The 22605-nt window shown below is 45.1% G+C and overlaps 1 protein-coding gene across 1 annotated transcript; it reads right to left on the bottom strand.

The window, feature by feature from the left end:
- Positions 1-194: 194 nt before the first annotated feature.
- Positions 195-21814, bottom strand: PIP4K2B (phosphatidylinositol-5-phosphate 4-kinase type 2 beta). Its single transcript, XM_075845637.1, has 10 exons — positions 21249-21814; positions 15678-15775; positions 10692-10788; positions 10028-10180; positions 8891-9037; positions 8766-8804; positions 7833-7946; positions 5786-6038; positions 4397-4500; positions 195-4310 (listed from the first exon to the last, which is right to left on the bottom strand). The coding sequence occupies exons 1-10, from the start codon at positions 21390-21392 to the stop codon at positions 4230-4232; spliced, it is 1230 nt and encodes a 409-aa protein (XP_075701752.1). The 5' UTR covers positions 21393-21814; the 3' UTR covers positions 195-4229.
- Positions 21815-22605: the final 791 nt, after the last annotated feature.

Raw genomic sequence — 22605 nt, 5'->3', positions numbered from 1 at the left:
TGTGCTGTCCGTGATTCATGCAAGTTGCTAAAGAAATTATGTAAAAAAAACGCAGACATGCACCGTACACCACACGGAACTGCAACGCAAGAAAAACGCTGTTTTTTTTTTTTTTTTACAGATCACAACAACGTATAATAGGGTCAGTCAGGTGTCCATTAAATATGTAATAAAACAAATATCAGAAACCAGAGTAACCAAGAACACTCACTTTTATTGACAAGTTTTACATTTGATGAAGGAAAACAAAAATTTGGCAAAACTTCTGTTGGTGGAAATATTAACCCCTTCCCTGTGAATACGTGACACTATTGTCTGTGCAGGAGCCGGAAAATATTCCCACTAATCTCCAGTCAATTTTTTTTAGCATCTTCAAAATAGTCTGTATTTTGTTTTTTCCTTGCCGCCCCCCCGCCCCCCGTTTTAAAACAATGCAAGGGAAGACACCGGCATTCAAACCACAGATCATAAAAAAAAAAGCCAGACAGCCATATATACCATGATTAATATTTCTTAAATACATATATTCAATGAATAAGGGGGTTAGACAAGCCTTGGCTCCCCAGCCTGTCAAACCACAGGGCCCCAGACACTACATGGCAGGACACTGGGGGTTGTAATTTAGCAGTAAATGAGAACCAGAGGCGTCCAGACCCGATACCTAGGAGAAAAATTGACCAGAAAAAGAAAATCCCTTTTTTTATTTTTACTTAAAAAAAAAATTAAAACAATTGCATTAATAAAACAATACTGTCAAAACAATTAGCATTTGTAACAGAATGCTACCTCATATGTAAACAGATTACAGAACACTTCTATTAAACCAGTTCTAGATCTGGGAATGGGGGGGGGGGGGGGGGGGGGGGGGGTGCTAGAAGACAAACGAGGGGGGGAGAGCATGGCAAGAGTAGGTTTACTTCCTTAGCTGCCAGGCGGGTTAGCAATATAACACTGGCAACCATTCAATGATACCAGAAACAGTAAGAACATGGATTACGTGACTAATGTAACATGTTTCTTAACATAATTGCATGGTCCTCTGCAAACAGTCAGCAGCCACACTCCACTAGGGTCCATGAAATTGGTCTATAGGATACATCATTGCGGTTAGGACACCCCCTCTCCATATGCCCTGAGACGACAATACTGTAACGGGGATTTAGATTTATCAACTAGACTGGGGAGGTTCTGCTCGAGGACCCCTGTATCTGCATTACACAGTTGTCCATTGATCATAACTGGTGGCAGGTAAGGTTTCATTTCCTATAGGGGGAAATGATCAGACTGCCAGTGGTCCTGCAGTTAAACAGGGTCATCCATAGTAGATTTATAGTGCTTCACTGTCTACACTTAACACCCTGACAACTCTTACCTGTAGGGGGAAGTACTAGTAAGGGATAACCTACCTTTAGAGACCATGACTCATGGCTAGTCTTATAGGTAACTCCTTAGTGTAAAAGATATGGCTCAGACACGTTGACTGATGGGTGGGGTTGTTGGAGACATAATGGCCTGTTCACATCAACGTTCGATTTCTGTTAAGGGGTTCAGTCGACTGCACTTTTCAGTCGAAAAACAAACCTGCTGGAACGGTGACAAACGGAAGCCGTTAGCAATGTTTCCGTCACCATTGATATCAATGGTGATGCAAACGGAAGCTAAGGTTTCCGTTTGACTTTCCGTTGCGGGGTTCCACGATGGAAACCTCAGACGGAACCCCGGAACGGAAATCGAACGCTGATGTGAACAGGCCCTGACGCCCAATTCTACTATACTGCTTTATTTTTAAAATTGTGTGTATTTGACCCTAGTGCAGAGTTGTGGAGGCTTTTGATTTTTACATAATTGCTCCGTAATTTGCGCTTCTTTGGCTGCAGAGAACCTGGATGATGGTAATACTTGTTCATGGCCCCGGGTTTACTTCACATACATAATAGAGCTTATAAAGAGGCAGCACGTGCTGTAACCTATAGCAACCACCACCTCCGCTTTCATTAGTGGGATACAGGAGAGGCCTCCCCAGGTGGTGCTCACACAATATACTGCTATTTGCACCAATAAAAAGTCCCACCACCTGCAGAGCTTCTTTCTAGTGACAATCTCCACAAAGACTTGAGGCGATGGAAGCCAAACAAGACGGAGTGACCTTTTACAAAAGAAAAGTAACAAAAAAAAAAAAAAGATTAGCTTGCAATACTGCAACATATCTTCTTATAGAGTGCTATTCTGAGACTGAATACCCTGAATATTACAAGAGGGCGACTTCAGGTGCTTTTTTTCCCCCAATTGATAACAGAAAAACCATGACAAACACAAATAGACCAGGTTCACACATTGCTCATAGCGCAGAAGCTCCCATGCAGAACTATGTGTTTCCATGGTTACAGACAACAAAATCCCTAGATACAGGCCAATCCTGCAGTTATGTTACTATTTTTCTTCAGCCCCCTTGCTGACCCTGTGCACATCAGTATTGCCAAACACTTAGTGTGTACAACAGCGAAGCTTCCACTGTATACGCTAAAAGTCCGATGGAGGAAGAAAAGTGTATACTTTTGGCCTCAATCGAGCTGGTATACATTAATATACTTTTTTTTTTTGGAGGCTGGAATAATGTGCAATAATATATTAACATTGGTGTCTATGAATGACATATGCCAATGCATGGCATACCATTAAAGAGGCTCTGTCACTAGTTTAGTAATGCTCTATCTCCTACCTAATCTAATAGGCGCTGCCTTGCTGATCATGCTAGTGACAATTCTGTCCCAAAACGATTTTAAAAGTTATGAGATTTTTTTTCTCTAAATATGCAAATGAGACTACACTAGCCAAGTGGGCGTCAACACGAGCGATTCTCCTGAGGTGGCGCTGCTTCACACACAGAGACGGAGGCTGGAAGGAAGGGGGGGGGGGGGGTCATTTCAAAACAGCCATATCTCGGACTGTGGACCACCTAGAACAACGCTTTGGTGGCATATGAGAGATATCGCCAGTTGAATACACTCGGAAATGGAAGCTGTATACTATAAAATCAGGCTGTGTTGCTGGGCAGAGAAGAGGGAGAAGCTGATTGGACAGCATCATACAGAAAACATTACACCGCCCAGGGTGAAAAGAAAGTCACCTATTTGGCTATAGAGCCACATTAGCATATTTAGAAAAATGCTCATAACTTTGCAAATAAAATGTTTTGTTAAAAAAAAAATCACTAGTTACTAACATGGGAGCATTATTAGATTAATACACTGGTGACAGATCCCCTTTACCACATACGTCATGGGCTTTTTCAATAGCTTTTCCTGACGAGTATGTTAAAAGTACACTATTAAACTAGGAGTGTGTGTGTGTGTGTGTGTGTGTGTGTGTGTGTGTGTGTGTGTGTGTGTGTTTAAAACTTTATGTACACAGGTCTTAACGGATCACAGTACAAGAGATGAGAAGGGAGTAACTACAGCCTCAGACTTTACCCAGGGTTTGTTTGTAGCATGTAACCATGGAGACGCATAGTTCTGCACGGGAGCTGTTACACAACATGCAAAACGGTAGGATATTTGTAATCAAAACTATTAGAATTCACTATTGCTAGGACAAAACGTAACCCTGCACTGGATACAGGTAAATCTAGACCGGCATTTCCTAGTTTAGTGAATAGCAAATAAACAACTGTCTGATGTAAAACATAGTAAAAAACAAAACAAAACCAGGAATATTAAGCACAGTAGTTTTTACAGTTGAAAAAGGACATGCATAAACAGATATACTGTAGTCAAATGGGAATCGGCTTTACTTGGGGTCATTTCACCTTCATGATAATAAATAGTGCATTAATGCTGAAGCCCGTAACACCGGAATGGTCGCTCACGGAAGGAGCTCTGTAACAGCGAGGACGTGTACCGCTCACCCAGAAGGAGCACAGTACAAAATACTTTAAAAAGGAGTGTAAGTCGGGGGCAGGGGGGATTAACATGGCAGTCACTGCGACCGCTCGGTAACCAGTCTGTCTTTGTGACCTTTATATTCAGTATTGCAAATTTAAAATTGGGAGAAGGATAAAGACACTTGGTCTTTAAACAAAATGAGAGGGGGTACAAATAGGATGGGCATGCAGCACAGACCAGCTCACTCACACTCATGCAGACGCTTGAACACACGCACACTCACATACAGACACGCCAGGAGCACGAGGCTCATCTCTCTGGGCACATGTACTGGGGAAGTGCAGAGAGCTACGCAAGGATGTTTGACATAAACTCGATGAAGCGTTTGGAATACTGCTCCGGATTCACTGTGGAGATTTCTGCTCCGGCCTGCAAGACACAGGAATAGGTTAGGTGGAACGGTCGGCGGCAAACAATCTTGGACTTAGATGGACAGATGTATTGCTCCAGCTTACCCCATGTTTGACCGTTTTGGCGGCATGCGCGGCTTTCTTCTTGGCATCGTATGGCGTCAAGATATCAATGATTGCCATGAAATAGACTTCTTTCTTAGGGGCATCTATTGGGAGACAAAAAAGTTGTACATACATCAGTTATAATGAAAACTCAATCCAACCAACATACCCTGCAATCAACTATGGGGAAACTCCGCAGCTAAAAAGTAATTGAACGGAAGCGTTACACAGTTACCATTGAAATCAATGTGCTGTCCGTGCAGAGATACGCCAGCTCCTTCAGCAGAGTACGTGCAATTTATAGTATGGGCATCCTCTCATGTGGAAGAGGAATAGTTTGGCCACCTCAAGCACTATTTCCCAGGTGCAACCCCCTACCCCTCATATTTACACCCTTGAAAAGGGACAATGCACAGAAATACATCTTACAGTTCTATGCAGAAAATGCCCAACGGGCATGATCTCTCACCCCTGGGTTAATAAACCGTGGCATTACAGCGCAGAGGTCATTAATAAAGCAGCAGCACAAGAAAAGTGCAGGGGTAATGCACACAGTGTTTTCACAGAAATCACAGAGAAAGTTTCACTATAAAAGAATATTGCACAAAGTGATGTCATCAAACAGGAAAAACAAAACACATTGATGTCCCTAATAAACACTGAAGTCATAGGAAAGGGTGACCGCACAAACGGACGTCACAGAAGAGGGATCGCAAACAGTGATGTCACAGATCATGGCTAATGACCACAGTAATGTCACAGAATCTATACAGTGATGTCAGCACAGAAGTAAGAAATACAGTGATGTCACAGTACAGCGGTAATAAACGCATTGATCAAGCGACTATACACACATCTCAGAGAATAAACACTTGTATTACATTGTGTCAGAATGGGTGTTGGGGCCCCTAGGGTCCAGATTCAACTACAACCTTTGCATCCCCTATATTGGTACCGGCGTCAGGGTACTGACCCCCCCATCTATCCATTTAGAATTTCATAATACAGCATTTGAAAATGGGTTTAGTAAACATCTCCTTTAAATTAAAATGGGAATTGAAAACTAGAATTGCCCATTGAAAGGGATTTTCCCGCTAGGCACATTTATCACCTTTCCACAGGATAAGTAATAAATGTATGACCACTGGGGTCCCCACCGATGACTAGAATGAGCGTCCCAACCCCCGTTCCTCCTCACTGTACGATCGGAGTGAGGATTTTGTATGGCGCGGTGGTCACACATATGGGGCGGATGTTTATAAGGGACAGTAAAATCCAGCGGTAGTAGTGTAGTGGGATGATAGAACCTGGTCTATAACCTTGGTGGGACGTGTATTTCTTATCACCTATGAATTCCTACAGCAACAGTGGTCACATGGTTGTACTCACTGTCATGGCTCTTCATTGCATAAACATCCACGGACGGGTCAAATTCACCAGGCCCAAAGAAGCGTGGGCAGTTTAGCAGATTCCCTGGACTGTCTGGGGGAGTGCCATATGAACATATAGGGTTGCCCGTGCCATCTTCGCACTCTTCTTCCTCGGCCCGTTCCTCCACTTCCATCTCTTCCTGTTCTGCCCGATCCACATCATGTAAACCCACCAAAAGGCTGTAATCCATGATCTTAAGTACAGACAGGAACTGCAGGAAAAGTGTTATAAAGACTTAATCATTGACTATTTAACATGAGCAAGCCAGAATTTAGACTGTGCTAGTAATAGTGGTCACCGGTCACCCAGATGGTGCCCTGTAGATCTTTTTTTTTGCAACATCTGGATAGAAAATGTGTTTGCTTGCAGTCACATTTAGAGATCTTAAAAACGGAGGAATTTAAACACTTCAATAGATTGATCAAAACTGGGGCAAAATAAAAGGTGGAGTAAATGCCCATGTCAACCAATCAGAAGCCATGCTTCTCTTGGTTACCGTTTAAGCCTGCAAACTAGACCTATGAAATTGGAGGAATTCTCGCTAGGCTACCTCCGGCAGTTCCACAGAGAATTAATAGAGCGACTGCCGCTCCATTCAAACAGAGGACTCTGGACCCGGTTCTCTTGATTGGTGGGGCTCCCAGCAGTCAGACCCCCAGCGATCGAACACTTATCACCTATCCTATGGATAGGTGATATTACACCATACCGACCTAACCCCATTAAATCGAGTTGTATGGGATTAGAAAATAGAGTTGCTGGAAAACACAAAAAACCGCAGCCTGTGCCACTCGAGTGCATGGGATATTTATGGTATTACAAGTGAATGGGGCTGACCAGCAATACCAGACAGACCATGGAGAAGTGGGCGATGTTTCTGGGAACGACGACCCTTTATTCTAATCTCATATTAAAATCACTGTATAATGGAAAGTAATTAAACTTTCTAATATTCCTTTAATGCTTTACAACTTGAATGATCTCTGCGGTCAGAGAAATGTCATCATCCAGAGGTAGAAAACCTGTCCAGATCACGTCCAACTGACGCAGGTGCAGCAGATTTTCAGCCTTTGGATGTATTAAAAGAGGTTTCCACCCACCGACCGTGAACACAAATCTTAGAAAATTAAACAACGGTGAGAAATATGAATAAACCGTTTACAGAAAACCCCTTTAAAGAGCTATTCAGGATGGAACCACGTTCCTGCTTTCCTATGGCACATCTATAATCCAGAAATAAGCTTGGCTCACTAGGGGGCTCGCGTGGAAGCGGCGCTGCTCTTAGCCTTGTGTATGTGCAGAGACTCGCAGAAGAGAATACACGAGCCAGAGAAAATCAGACATTTATGAATAAAGCGGAATATTTTCCAAAGCCAGCAGGAAGCCAACCGTTCTGGATACGTCGCATTTGTTTGTAATTGTATGAAGTGACCGCTGTTACCACGATATTTCTACAGCGAAGACTTCATTTACTGCTATTGTGCAGCCCTGGCTTACGGCAGGTTTACTGTATACCAGGATTAGAGCGTTGTAAATATGAATCGGACTTCACGACACGATCACAGTCCCCAGAGGAAACATGGATTGGCGTTCAGCGACCCTAGACGCTTCCACTTTACTGTAATAGTTGACTGGAGAAAAACGAAGATCAAAAATTTCAGCAAGTTGACTTGTGGCAAAAGTGCATCCTAGAACAGTGCCACATGTAAAGTCATTGAGCTCTTCAGTACGACCCATACTACTACCGATGTTTGTCTATGGGTATTGCATGGCTGTGTGCTTGATTTTATGCACCTATTTGCAATGGGTATGGCTGAAAACACCTGAATAATTAGGAGGGATGTCCACATACTTTTGGCCATATTACCAGGTAAATCGTGGAATATGAAACATCTTAACTTGCTAATGGATTCCACATCTCTCGCACTTACCGGAAAACCGTTATTACGAGACCTCAGACCATTCAAACCATTTGCACGTTCTAGTAACGACTGACGGCTCTCACCTCAACATCTCTTTTCAGCTTCTCAAGGAACATCTTCTTGTTCTCCTCGCCCACGTGCAACTTCTGCCCTTCATTCAAGAAATCGTTATCTTTAAACGTGGGTAGATCCTTGGCCTGTGGATTAAGATGGAAGCATATTACTGATAGAATTCTCCCTTAGGCTATGTTCACACGGAGTATTTTGGGGGAGGAATATCTGCCTCAAAATTCCGTTTGGAACTTTGAGGCAGATATTCCTCTCCCTGCACGCCGATTTTCTCGCCGTTTTTCGCCCGCGGCCATTGAGCGCCGCGGGCATAAAACAGCGAGAAATACGCTTTCTCCTGCCTCCCATTGAAGTCAATGGGAGGTCAGAGGCGGAAGCGCCCGAAGATAGGGCATGTCGCTTCTTTTTCCCGCGAGGTAGTTTTACTGCTCGCGGGAAAAAGACGCCGCCGCCTCCCATTGAAATCAATGGGAGGCGTTCTCGGGCCGTTTTTGCCGAGTTTTGCGACGCGGTTTCCGCGTCAAAAAACTCGGCAAAGTACCCCGTGTGAACATAGCCTTAGCAAGTAATAAAATTCAACAGTAAAAATAAACAAGTAAATGTAATAGAATAACTTTAGCTCACGGGATATTTCACTCAAAACGGGATTTAAAGAGTCCTCCAGGACGTTCACATTAACGGCGTATGCTTATGGGCAAGTGGTCTCCAACAACTACAACTCCCAGCATGCCTGACAGCCTCCCGGTTGGAGACCACTGGGATCGGCCATTAATGTTTGATCAGTACAGGGGCGACCTTGCAGGAGTAATAATCCATGAAGGTCAAAGATATGAAAACCCCCACTGTTTAAACATTGACGGCCTATTCGAAGGATACGCCATAAACGTGAACGTCGAAGAATCCCTTTAATCCTACATCGGAGTAAGAACCCAGATGGCGTTACTCACCTTTTCCTTGTCACTGGCTTCTCTGCAGACAGTGGAGCCCTGGGAGGAAAACCAAAAGAAACAGATGAACACCACCCGACTACCGCAATCACATTACTCTCCTCTTATAATGAAGAGGGACGTACCTTTAAGTCATATTTGCGGTGGACTCCGAGTCGGTGGCTGAACACATTCCTGGTGACCACCATGTAGGTCTCCACTCCATCTACGGTGAGTCGGTACATACCAAGGAACTGAGGAAGAAGAGTGTTACCATGACACTCCACAATAAACTGCAAGGAGAAGGAGAAACGTATACAGTGAGCGGCCTGTATATCCACAGAGAAAGGGAAAACGGAACAGAAAATGATGGGAAACGTTTATTCATTTCCTCCTTAAAGGGGAGATCCATCCAAAATGATCTTAGGATATCTCGGACCACCATGAAAGGCTATATAGAGCAATCAAACCCTATGGCGCTGATCAGAGATTCCGGTTGTTAAAAATCAGACAATATTCTAAGCGAAGGTCAATAAATTCACATTCCCTGTATCAGAAATCTCTGAGCAGTGCCAAAGGGGCTTCATTGTTCTATATACCATTCTGGAAATCAGTGGTGGTCCCAGATCAGACTCCACCAACATCATCTTCTTGCTGGTATCTATGACACATCACAAGCTCATTTTGACTGTACACAGCTAAAGACGCAATGCAGTGTGAGTGATCACCTTCCAAGACCGCACACATGGAGGGGTGCAAAAGGATTCCTTAAATATATTACATGGCATCTTCAAGAAAGCTTAAGAGGTTTTCCAGTAAAGCATATTCATTAAATACAATTAAAAAAAATAAATCTTAAATTCTGCACCATCATCAAGATCGCTACTTGCTGTCAGTGAATGGAAACATACTCTACTGACCAAGAACGAGACACAGCTGCACACTTCGTGAGCTGTGCAAAGATTTTGAAAAGGGAGAGGAATTGAATCAATAAGAGCCTCATGTAGGAAACTAGTGGGGCCTATAGCATTCAGAACTCAACTTTTATTTTTTCCAAATCCGCTCTGGAAACGAAAGCGGTCATGGAAAAGCTGCCACAACGCTAGTGTGAAAGGAGCCTAATTATGAGGTGCATTTTGCAATCCAATAGCTTTAGTATTTGAGTATATAAAAGGTACCGTCCCTTTGTTTAAAAAAAAAAACCAAGTCCGCTCCAAAATGCAATCTTGTCCTGCCTCAAAGATAATGGACGCATCCAAAAAGTTCCCCACAATTGCAGCTACCTGATGGTATTTCTTCAGAATATTATGCATCTCAGCCACATCTTCACTAGATATCGTCTTGATGACAAACCGCCGGTCAAATGTGATGAGAAATCGTGATCCAAAACGTCCCTGGTTTTCACTGTTCACAGGTGCGCTGCGGGTCAAAGAGTTCTAGAAGGGAAACAGCCAGAAATCCAGAATTAAGAAAAGAAATAAAAAGTGCACTTTACCTTTCCTCAGTGTAAGACGACATTACCGCCTCCTGTGCGTGGCAGAGCAGTGTGTACGGAGCCGGTACGACAGTCCCCCCAGTCCCTACTGTTACGTACCATGTTCCATCAGATACCGTATCATGGAGAATATCTGTACAGCAGCACATACGAAACCATAGGGACTCCGTGAGCTGCTGTTCAGGCTACGGAGACACTCATCTAGGGACAGTATATCTCTATGATACAGCAACCGATGGAACGTGGCACAATATTTTTTCCCGTCAGATTCCACATACATCAGATATTGAGAAAAAAAACCTCTGTATCCCTCTCTGTATGAAATCCAAAGCATATAGAGGTACGGAAGGGGCTCAAAGACTTCTAGGGTTGCCGTATTACGGCTCTGTACAACTCGAAACTAGTCTGGAGCTGAACCGCGGTCTTCTGCAGGAGACCTAATATGGATTCACCTGGTAATCCTGATCATCGATCCCAAATCTCTCTCGCAGATTCCGGAAGACCATAGGACAATATTCCTTAAATTTGAAACGGCTCGGCAGGTTCTCTCTGGAAAGAAGATTAGATTCCTTATTAAGACATGAAAGGATCTGGTTAATGCGGTGGAGCGTAGTCAACTTATAGGTTCTGCCCACAGTGGCGTTACGGCTTCCGTTTAGAACAAAAGTCACGGGGCGGTGATGGATTCGAACCACCACCCATGGACCCTATTGCGGTCTGTCGAGGTTGCGTTATTTTGACGGCAAGAATAGCGTGGCATGCTTTTGACGGGACCTGTGAGGAACCTTACCAGACTCAATTATGGCCATCTTGGGAACCGTATAGGCTGTGAAGTCAGTACTTAGGGACAGCGTTGCGTCTAGTTATATTAGCTACATGTATATACCCTTTAAGGGTGTCCAGTTTCTATATAAAAAAATAAATTGCTGCCAATAACGGGAAACCTCAGCAATGACAGGAGGGACTACAACCCAGAAGCGTGCCGGATAAGAGAAACAGCACAAGAACGAACACGGCGTCTTCCTCCATCAATCACCATGGAGAACAATGAGAGGAAAGCCATCTCATTACATTGTGTCGCCATCCCTCACTGGACCAGCAATGTAGAAACAAGAGGTCAGGTTTGTCTGCGCACGAAAGGTCAACTATGACGTGCAGAAAATGAGCTGCAGAATCGTCGTCCGCTTGTTTGCCAAGCACTTTATAAAGAGGCGCAAGAATTGATTACATTTCCAACATTGGAGAAGGCCGTTTTTCGGCTCAGTTCACTGGGGCTATAGGTTGGAGATAGGTCGGAGATTAGACGTATGCCACGGTATAGCCACGCATTGGAATCTGTCGACAAATGGCCACGTTTAATAAAGTGTAAACCGCGCTGTATACTTACTACATAGGAGAATGCAGTCTACAGTAAAGGTAAAAGGTATTCCCGCCACATACCACCTAGACGGGAGCCAAAAAGGACACTCGGTTGACCTCCGTCGGATGAATGGGGGGCCTATGGCTACGTTCCATAGCGCGACGAGGAGAGCGCCTTTACCAGACTAGCCGCTGTGATTCTTACTAACAACAATTACCACTAATCTGTAATCTTAGCCTAAACCTGAATAAATTACTCCTGATATCTCGCTCTTCTAAACCTATGTTCACACGGAGTATTTTGGAGGAGGAATATCTGCCTCAAAATTCCGTTTGGAACTTTGATGCAGATTTTCCTCTCCCTGCACGCCGATCTTCACGCCGTTTTTCGCCCGCGGCCATTGAGCGCCGCGGGCATAAAACACCGTGAAATACGCTTTCTCTGCCTCCCATTGAAGTCAATGGGAGGTCAGAGGCGTAAACGCCCGAAGATAGGGCATGTCGCTTCTTTTTCCCGCGAGGCAGTTTTACTGCTCGCGGGAAAAAGACGGCGACGCCTCCCATTGAAATCAATGGGAGGCGTTTTCGGGCCGTTTTTGCCGAGTTTTGCGACGCGGTTTCCGCGTCAAAAAACTCGGCAAAATACTCCGTGTGAACATAGCCTTAAAGCGACCCTCCAGTCTCAGGACAAACTTATAAACACGATGGGGTATATGGAGTAATATTACCTGGTGCCGTCCAGTTGTGCCCTCTGCCGTGGTTCCACCGTTTTAGGGTCTCTTCTGTGTGGTCTCAAAATAGTCACAGCACTTCTTAAACGGAGTCTAAAACACTCCCTCTGTTCACGGATTGGACAGTAGTCACAGTACTGCTCACGTGAGCATCTCTGGCCAGCGGGAGTGTCGAACACTCAATCTAAGCGGGGGCACAACTGGAGGGCACCAGATATTATTACTCCATATACCCGATCATATTTAAAACATTGTCCCGGGACCGAAGGGTCGCTTTAATGTGCATGCTCATAACTAATACTTCTAGGGGTATTTCATCTCTAGTATCACTTCTCTATCAGCTGTGTCTGGTATTGCAGCGAAGCCCAATTCAGGTTTGTATGACATTTTCTAACCTCATACAACCCTTTTAAGTCATGACCAAGCATTTCAGAAATGTGTATATATGTACGGCCTCCCGCACAATCAGATACCCTTTGAGGAAATTCTAAATTAAAAAGGGGTTATCCTGGATCAACAACAAAACAGGGGTGATGAGGGCGCAATGCCATAAAATAAAAGCAGCATTACTGACCTGTTAAATCCCCCGCTGATCCAGCCCTGCGTGTCGATGCCTCTTGCTGGTCTTTGTTTACGGTCCTTCTGCGATGACATCATGTCGACACACATGGCCGCTGCAGCCAATCACCGGCCTCAGTGGTGGCCACGTGTTGACCAGCGGGTAGCATTGGTGCAGTGTCGCATGATTTACAGGTAAGTATTGCTTCTTGTATTATTTTATGGCATTTCCACCCCTTCGCCTGTTTTTGTTGTTGATCCCAGACAACCCATTTAATAAAGGGATGTCCTTTGTTCAGGATCTTCATCTCTTGACCAGAGAGAGAGGTTACAAAGAGCGTCTCTCGCTCTGGAGGACCTGTCCTGCATTATACAGACAACCCATTGAAATGAATAGGCACGGTGTAATGCTTAATCTCCCCTGTGGTGGCGCTGCAGGGAAATGTAATACTTACTGTCAGGTTTCCCCACAGATTACAGCTGATCACTGGGGATCCCTGCAGGGGGACAATTTTGTGATCTGCTTATTGTCAGGGCATCAAAGGACCCTGCTAACAAATAGGGATTTTCCAAAGCAGAGACACCTCGAAGCTAGATCACTAGAGTCTAAGGAAACGACACAAAATTTGGCTAGACTCACAAAGGACGCCAGAAGAACCGATGTTCCCAGCACTGTATACAAGATGACCCTTGGCTCCGAGTAGTGTCATTTACACAATTAAGTATTGAGAGATTGAGGTTCTATGCCCTTCTGGAGAGACGTGCAGGTGTCACGCATGTATTGCTATACGGTGAAGAACACGGGGTCTCCTAGTAATAAGAACACCTTTTTTCTTATGACGGCTCTCTGATGGCCAGATGAGCACAGAACCTGTCAATGGGAACCATCATACCTCCTGTAATAACGGAAGCCATAACACCAGTGTGAACAGAACACAATACTGTTACATGTTGTGATTACATGGTTAAAAAAAATATGCAGATTGAAAATCTCAAAGTAAATTTTGATATGCACTTCTTTAAATGATAAGATCTTTGGAACCGCTTTGAATATCACATTATCACTATGTGTCAAATATCACTATTTTTACAAGATTTATGGGGCTTTCATTTTCTAGATCAGTTTAATTAATTCAGTGTTTTTAATTTTTATTATGAGCAGACAAATCACTAAAAATGTGGAAAAAAACACTTTTGTAAAATATATATATATATATATACATACATGTATACACATACACTGTAGAATTCTGTGACAATTAGTCCTCTTCTCCCCCCATCACCCTGGATCGCTGTGAGGGGAGAGTGAAGGAGGCTATATACACGTGAAAAAAATGGCAGTCAGTAACGAATCAACGGTCAGTTTTTCATGGCTGTTTTGCAACAATGTGTCTCAAAATTTGAATCCATTTCCCGGCCGTCTGACCGTTTAACCGCCATTTGCCATCTGTTTTTCATGGACGTTAAAAAAAAAGTATGAATTTTAATCGTTAGGGGTTTTTTGTCCCAACCCCCTGAAAACACCGCAGTGCCCATGTATATAGTGACGCAATACCACTGTAGATAGTGCCACATTGCCCACATATATAGTGCCAGGAGCCAAAGATTCCGCTCCGACAAGAAGCCCCTGATGTCTCTGTCCATATATGGACAGTGACATCAGGGTTGAACTCTAAAAGCAGAATTCCCTGCCAGAGCGGGGATTCCACTCCAGGAGTAGCCCCTGACATATAGAAACTGGGGAGGAAACCTCCAGCTCACCTTACACACTCCAGTGTGGTGTGGATAGTGGGTTGCGCTCGGATCCTCGTGTCGGTACAACGGCAGGCTAGCAAGCAAAGAAGAAGGTGGGATCCAGCGCTGGGTACAATTAAAATGGATTCTCTGTTCCAAGTTTAATGGAATGAAATTAAAAGGAAGTCCAGTTGCATAGGGTCCTGGGTGTGTGAAAAAGTGGTGGTGCGTGTCCTCGGGGCCTACGCGTTTCGGACGTCTGCTGCGTCCTTAAACTTGGCTGTAGTGATCTACAGCCAAGTTTAAGGACGCAGCAGACGTCCGAAACGCGTAGGCCCCGAGGACACGCACCACCACTTTTTCACACACCCAGGACCCTATGCAACTGGACTTCCTTTTAATTTCATTCCATTAAACTTGGAACAGAGAATCCATTTTAATTGTACCCAGCGCTGGATCCCACCTTCTTCTTTGCTTGCTAGCCCCTGACATCATTGTCCATATATGGATAGTGACACCAGGGAGCTTCTCCAGTAGCGGAATCCCCGGCCAGAGTGTCAGCCGGGATTCCGCTCCTAGAGAGAGCCGCTGACGTCACTGTCCAAATGGACAGGGGCTCTCTCAAGAAGCGGAATCCCCGGACAGTGCGATCTGACACCGGGGATTCCGCTTCTAGAGTCAGTTAAGGGGGCACTATCTACAGTGGGGGTGCGATGCTATCCACAGTGGGGGGGGGGGGGTTGCTATCTGCAGGTGGGGTCGGCACTATCTATAGCGGGGAAAGAGAGACAGCGGGGGCTCCCTCTAGGGGGGGAACCCTCGGCCAGAAGCAGCACTCCACTCATTAAACCCGTTCCAGGCTGTCAACATCTATATACGTGCTAACTGCACGGGGTATCGGCAGTTGCAACGTACATAGACGTATGGCAGTCGTGAAGGGGTTATTGTGCGTAACCAGCAGTTATGGGGGGGGGGGATTATTCGCTGCTGAATGTTACTGTAAAGTCAGAAAGGATGAGGGACAGGGCATGAGATGAGTTAAAGGACCACACTTACTTGTTGAATAGATGGTTATCCACTTTGATCTTGCTGTAGGCTTTAAAGTCATCTGGCATCAACATGACCGGAACAGGGACATTACTCAGCTCATTGATCTACGGACCAGAAGAGGAACGCTTAGTACAATAATTAGAATATCAGAAAGGCAGCCAGAGAGGGGCGATGCCTCACCCATACCAGTAATGCACAGGATCATATATGCCCATAAGGGAACGATGAAAGATTGTCCCATGTGTGGTCAGTGCCTCACTAACAAATACACGATCAGTTGGTAGAAACGGCCTATACCAGACTGTAATGCGAAGTCTTACCAGCGTCTCTAGGGGGGCATTATAGGCATCGTGGTAAAAACAGTGGCAGCAGCGTAGTGCCCAGTTATATTCACGCTGTTAATTCCATAGAGCAGGTTATAAAATAAAAGCAAAAAACTAGTCGACTGCCAGAGGCAATGTGGTTTCCATATTTGTCCTCTGAAGGCAAATGGTAGACACTGGATCAGTGGTGTCCAACCGGAAGCCCACCAGGTGTCCTCGCTGGCCCTATCAGATAGACTCATCAGGAAAAATAGGCGAGTGCCGCGGCCCCATCACGGACACCGACCTCATGAACGCGGCTGCGTCTGGAACCGCCACCGCTCAACCACATTCACTATCAATACGCCAATCGATGGTTTATCCTGGAACACCCTGGAAAAATAAGGCAAGCACAGGGAGAACACACAAACTCAGGACCGAGGTAAGTTTCACCGTACGGCCCAGTGAACAATACTCGGGGACTATTCGCTCTCCAATATATATGTTTTTTTTTCCTGTGCAGTTTGGGTGTACAAATAATTTACAGTGTCATTTTTTCACCGTAAATAAAAAGGGATTTTTCAATATTGTTTTTTGTTTACTTTTTATACTGTTCCTTTTTGCACGCTAAACAACCTGTTAAATTAATTCTTCACGTTATTACAGTCGTTTAGATACCGAACAGGCATAGGTTTTTGGTTTTTATGTAATGTATGGGCAATAAAATATATTTTATTTTAGGGTGTGTTCACATCAGCGCCACCCCTCAGTTCATGGGTTCCGTTAGACCTTTCCGTTGGCGTCGACTACGCCATTGTTTCTGCTAAAAAACGGAAACCTTCCAGAACTGAGACAAATGGAAACCATTTGCAACGGAATCAATGGTAATGCAAACGGAAGCTATGGTTTCCATTTGCCTTTCTGTCCATGAGTTCCTCCGAAAGAAAGGTCTAATGGAACCCATGATGGAAGCCTGAGGCTACATTCACACGACAGTGAAAAAAAATGTCCATTAAAAATTGATCAACTGTCAGTTTTTCATGGCGATTTTGCATCAGTGTCTCCAAATTTTCATCGATTTCCAGTCCGTCTTGCATCAGTTTTTCATGGCCGTTAAAAAAACGGATGAATTTCATTGGTTAGGCTTTTTTGTCCCAGCCCCCTGAAAACACCCAAAAGGAAGGTCACATGTTCACCTAGACACAATTTACAGCCTCCCTGTATACAATGCCAGGCACCTCCCTGTACACGATGCCATACAGACCCCCTGTATATGCCGCTACATGCCTCCCTGTATATGCCACACAGCCCCGATGTATGTGATGCCACACAGCCCCGATGTATGTGATGCCACACAGCCCCGATGTATGTGATGCCACACAGCCCCGATGTATGTGCCGCCACACAGCCCCGATGTATGTGCCGCCACACAGCCCCGATGTATGTGCCGCCACACAGCCCCGATGTATGTGATGCCACACAGCTCCGATGTATGTGATGCCACACAGCTCCGATGTATGTGATGCCACACAGCTCCGATGTATGTGATGCCACACAGCTCCGATATATGTGATGCCACACAGCTCCGATATATGTGATGCCACACTACTCCGATGTATATGCCGCCACACAGCCCCGAAGTATATGCCGCCACACAGCCCCGAAGTATATGCCGCCACACAGCCCCGATGTATATGATGCCACACAGCCCGACATGAATGCCCTACATACTCACCGATGCAGCGCTGTCTTCTTCAGGTAAGGTCTATCGTCTTCACGGGATCTGCGGCGACGCGATGACACTCACCGATGCAGCTTGTCTTCACGCGTGGTCTCTCGACTTCACGGGATCTGCAAAGGCGGCGCTATAACGTTGCCGCGTCGCCTTCGCAAAAACCGTGAAGACGAGATACCACACCTGAAGAGGTCGGCGCTGCATCGGTGAGTGTCATCAAGCTGCCGATAGCCAGCAAGGGAACTAGTAGTTCCCTTGCCAATCCCCATGTCACAGATCCGTTTTTAACGGTTGTTACTTGTACTGACAGCTGTTAAATACGGATCCATTGACTTCTAAGGGGGGCCGTCAGGCCGTGAAAATGGCCAAAAATAGAACATGCCCTATTTTTTGACGACCATTATTCACAGGCCGTTAAAAAAAACAGCCGTGTGAATACACCAATAGAACATCACTGTTCTGAAAAAGGCCATCACATGGACATTTTCACTGTCCTGTGAATAAGGCCTGAGGGTATGTACACCCGCTTACTAAAAAAAAAAAAAAAAAGTTTGAAAATACGGAGCTGTTTTCAAGGGAAAACAGGTCCCGATTTTCAGCAACTTGCGTTTTTCACAGCCATTTTTTGACCTGTTTTTCTATAGTCAGTCAATGAAAAAACTCCAAAAACGGCTCAAGAAGTGACATGCACTCTTTCGCTGTGCGTTTTTTGACACGGCCGTTTTTTCAAAACAGCCGCGTAAAAAAAACAAAAAACGGCCCATCACAACAGAACGGGCACAATGAACTCAATGGGCAGATGTCTGCAGGCGCTCTGCTTCCAACTTTTTGTCCGTTTACGGCCCGAAAAACGGACGAAAATAAGCCGTGTGAACATACCCTAATGCTGATGTGAACAAGCTCCTAAAATATATATTTTTTTGTTGACATTTCCTTTAAAGGATTTTTCCCATCAGAGAAATTTATGACATATCCACAGTATATGAGGTGGGACCCGCACCTATCTCTAGAATGAGGTCCCCTAAACCTCGTTCTACTGCTCTGTGTTGTGGCTGAATCGTGTGATTTCCGACCATGAATTACGGAAACAGCTTAGCTTGCTGAGCTACGCGGTTTCCATAACTCCCATAGTAGTAGGGCACCCCATTCTAGAGATAGGTGCGGGTCCTAGAGGTGGACCCACATCTATCCAACATTTATGACGTAGCCTGTGGATATGTCATAAATGTCTCTGATGGGAAAACCCCTTTAATCCCATGAAGCGATAACTTTTTAACAACTTTATTTCTTATAGTGAACTAGCTTTCAGGATTATGCTAATACATTACACTGTCACTATGAGTGTGCCCTAACCGCAGGCGTACTGAACAGACAGCCCTGGGGTCCTTTCTAGGTACCCAGGACTGACTCCAGAGAGTTCGGCAGCTTACAATTGCGCCACTGGGTTTCCAGTGACGCAATCAAAGAGGGGAGTCCCCTTTGATCATGCTGCGGTCACGGAATGCGGCGATCAAAAGGTTTAAGCGGCCAGGATCGGAGGTTCTTCCGATCCCAGCTGTATCCAGGAGGCTGCTCTAAGTCCAGGAGTTGTTAGTAACAGTTCCTGCTTCGAGAACGAGCGCTTACTGTAGCGCAAATAAGCCTTTTCTACAGCGACATAAAAAAAAAATATTGCTGTAGACTCGGGACCTGCACCATCCAAAGGCGGTTGGGAAAGGCTTCTATAAAAGGGGGCACTGCTTAGCGAGAAATGTGCCAAAGTGCACCATGGGGGCAAAGCGTTCTAGAAACTGCTGGTGGACTCAACACCCGAACCACCACGGATCATAAACTCGGACATGTCAATATGAGCGTGTGTAAAGAAACTATTTCGTGCCCTACACAACGTCGGTTAATAACTAGTATTTCCGGTTTTATCCCGAATTTCACATGTCAGAAAATAGTACTGGGGGGGGTTTCATGGGCTGGGACCCTCATGTATCGCAAGAACGAAGGGGCCCCAACGCAATTCAATATCACGCCCCTATACCTTATAGCTCAGAGAGCTTTACCCCAACGTTCACAATGCTGACAGGAATATAACGTGCGTGCGTTGGACGACAACTTATTTTCCCGTACCTTTTCTGACACGTCCCTATGATATGGCAGAAAAGCTAAAACTGGAATATAAAATCATAACCGTTGTAAGTGAAGGCTACATAATATCCAAGCCATGTGTTTCTATACGGCACTCAACCCACAATCAAATGTATAGCAGAGCCGTTACCCATAGCAACGCAATTCCAGCTCTTATCTTTCAGAACTTTTGACAAATGAAAGCAGTGACCCCATTTGATGCTCTGGAACCCCTTGGCACGGACCTTTTAGAGGTACCACATAGCCGTAGTTCTTTCTAGGACCGTTTCGTTGCTTAGCAACATGGGACACAGGCCACGGGTGACTACTGCAGATCTCCATGCTCTTGAAGAGATCCAGGATCTCTAAGATAGAGTGATGGCAGCTTTCCTATACGATACTAGCACTTCCGTCTCTAGCGGTCAGTGAACGGAAATCATTTGCGCATCTAAGGTAATGGAATAATACTGTCTGATCAACACAAAATCTGGCGCATCGGTCAGAAGAAGCAGCAGACATTTTGCCACTTTTTCTATGGTTTATACAGAAATTGTACGTGATCCTTTATAATTCCAGCTCGGAGTAGTAAAGACCTGGTTGCCCATAGCAACCAGTCAGAATACCGTTCCCTGTCTTCTAATTTGCGCTGGCAAAAACAAAAGCAGTGATGTGATTGGTTGCTATGAGATGCGGCTCGGTGTGTTGTCTCCAGCACTACCAGTATATGTACCAGGTGTTGGCTGGTATGGAGAAACACAGGGCACAACCCTCATTCAACGTTAATTGACATTTGTGGTTCGGTTGCCATAGTAAACACAGGAAACCGGTACAGCTCGAGAGAGGAGGAAATCTATAGGTGTGTCCCTATATTCCTGCCTGGGTGCCTCCCTACATCATAGATATATTACATAAACAACATTAGAATGTAGAAACGCAATATAGATGCCCGACTTACTGGGAGGATGGCACCTACCCAAACCCTGCACTGACCACCTGGGTCATAGGGGAGATATGTTCTATTTATTATATGGGCTACCCCTCCCATTACTACACAAGGGAGGGGAGGGCTACTGTGCTGCATGCTAATATGGAGATATATATATATATATATATATATACACACACACAATGCATAGGTCTATATATTATACGTACGGTATATACGAGTTCGGGAGGGTGCATGGACGTACATGGATAGGGTGACATATATATATTATTATGTATTGACCTATATAGGCCTGGGAGAGGGGTTCTGACATGTGTATGGGCTGTATGTAGTGATGGATATGTCGCTGTATCTGCAGATGAGGAGGATATACAGACATGACTGCAGATATAGGCGATACATTAGATAGCCCGTGTATATAGCATACATACAGTATAGTGTGCATCATATATAATGGATGGGGGGGGGGGGGCTCTTACCGTGTGGTTGACCCCCCACATGAGAACACTCAGGAGGGGTTCGCTGGCTCGGAAGAGCTTCACTTTCTGACATACAAAATGCTTCTTCTTGGTCTTGGTTTTGCTGGCGCTGCCCGCCACCGCGCTGCTGCAGTTGGAGGCCATGATCACGGCTCTCTCTTAGGAAGCTCAGCGGGGACTCCCGGGCTGCGGGCTCTCGGCCACCCCCCTGGCACAGATCTAGTTACCGGGATCCCCCTCCGGGGGCATTGGCCCCAGCTACCAAGATCTCATGTTCTCCCCAGTCTTCCGGTCCGGCTGCAGCGATGTGACCGTTAGGCGGCGCTGGTTACCCCGGTGCTTCAATGCAGCTCCCCGGCTGTCAGTCCGCTAATGATGGTTATGCGCCGGCTGTCACTGTGAGCCATGCAATTCCCTTAAATCCCGAGCCCACTGGTGACCTTCCTCCTTTATCCCCACCCAGGTGTAGCCTTTCGGCTGGTCTCGGTCCGCAACTCCCGGTAGCGCCGGTCCGGTCCCCGCTCCGGACAAGATGGCTGCCTGCAGCGGGCGTTGCGGACCACAGCATGTTGAGAGAGAAGTAGGGGTGGGATGTGATTGCCAGCACTGCGGACATTAAAGGGATGGGCGATTAACGTTGGAATCAAACTCTACTCGTCTCTTTATTCAGTAATAAACGAAAACCAGTACGTATAAAGCGTATAATCGTCACCTGACTACCCGCGGACTTACATCGACACATCCAACCCCCCTAACAGTAACCAGTAATGGTACAGTCCGGGAGAGACTGACAGATTGAGCGAAGTACGTGAAATATGTGTGGCTGCGGCTCTGTGTGATCGATGTCTCTGGTTAATCGTGCGGTAATTCTCATCTCCATGTATTTCACTTATCACCGAGATCATTACAGGGGAGGTCTGTGTGCATCTTGTGTATAGGCCACAACTGTAACTATGAGGAAGAAAATCAATAGCATCGTTTTTTTATTTGTCACAGCACAATTATAAAAAAATTACCAGAGCGTCCCTTTAATAATATACAATTCTTCCTAAGAATATAAATAATTACACATCACGTGTTCAGGGTGACCAATCGTTTGCCACAATTTTGGAACATGTCACTTTTTTCAAAGATTCTAAGAAATTACATAAATGGTCAAAATCTCCATCCCAAAAGCTAATAATTAAATAAAAACTAAAATGACAAAACAATAATATAATGTCCTGTCAAGCTTCTGGCCGCTTGCTGAAAAAAAACACAGGATGGTATTTCTACGAGTGGTTTCCACCTCTGGCCTCCCCTTAAAATCAATGGGAGGCAGAAAAACCTAATTTTGTTTTTTTTGCATTAGATTCAA

This window comes from Rhinoderma darwinii, chromosome 13 (assembly GCF_050947455.1).
Source record: "Rhinoderma darwinii isolate aRhiDar2 chromosome 13, aRhiDar2.hap1, whole genome shotgun sequence".
NCBI lineage: Eukaryota > Metazoa > Chordata > Amphibia > Anura > Rhinodermatidae > Rhinoderma > Rhinoderma darwinii.
Note: the sequence above shows the minus strand (reverse complement) of the source record. Positions and strands in the feature narration are given on the sequence as shown.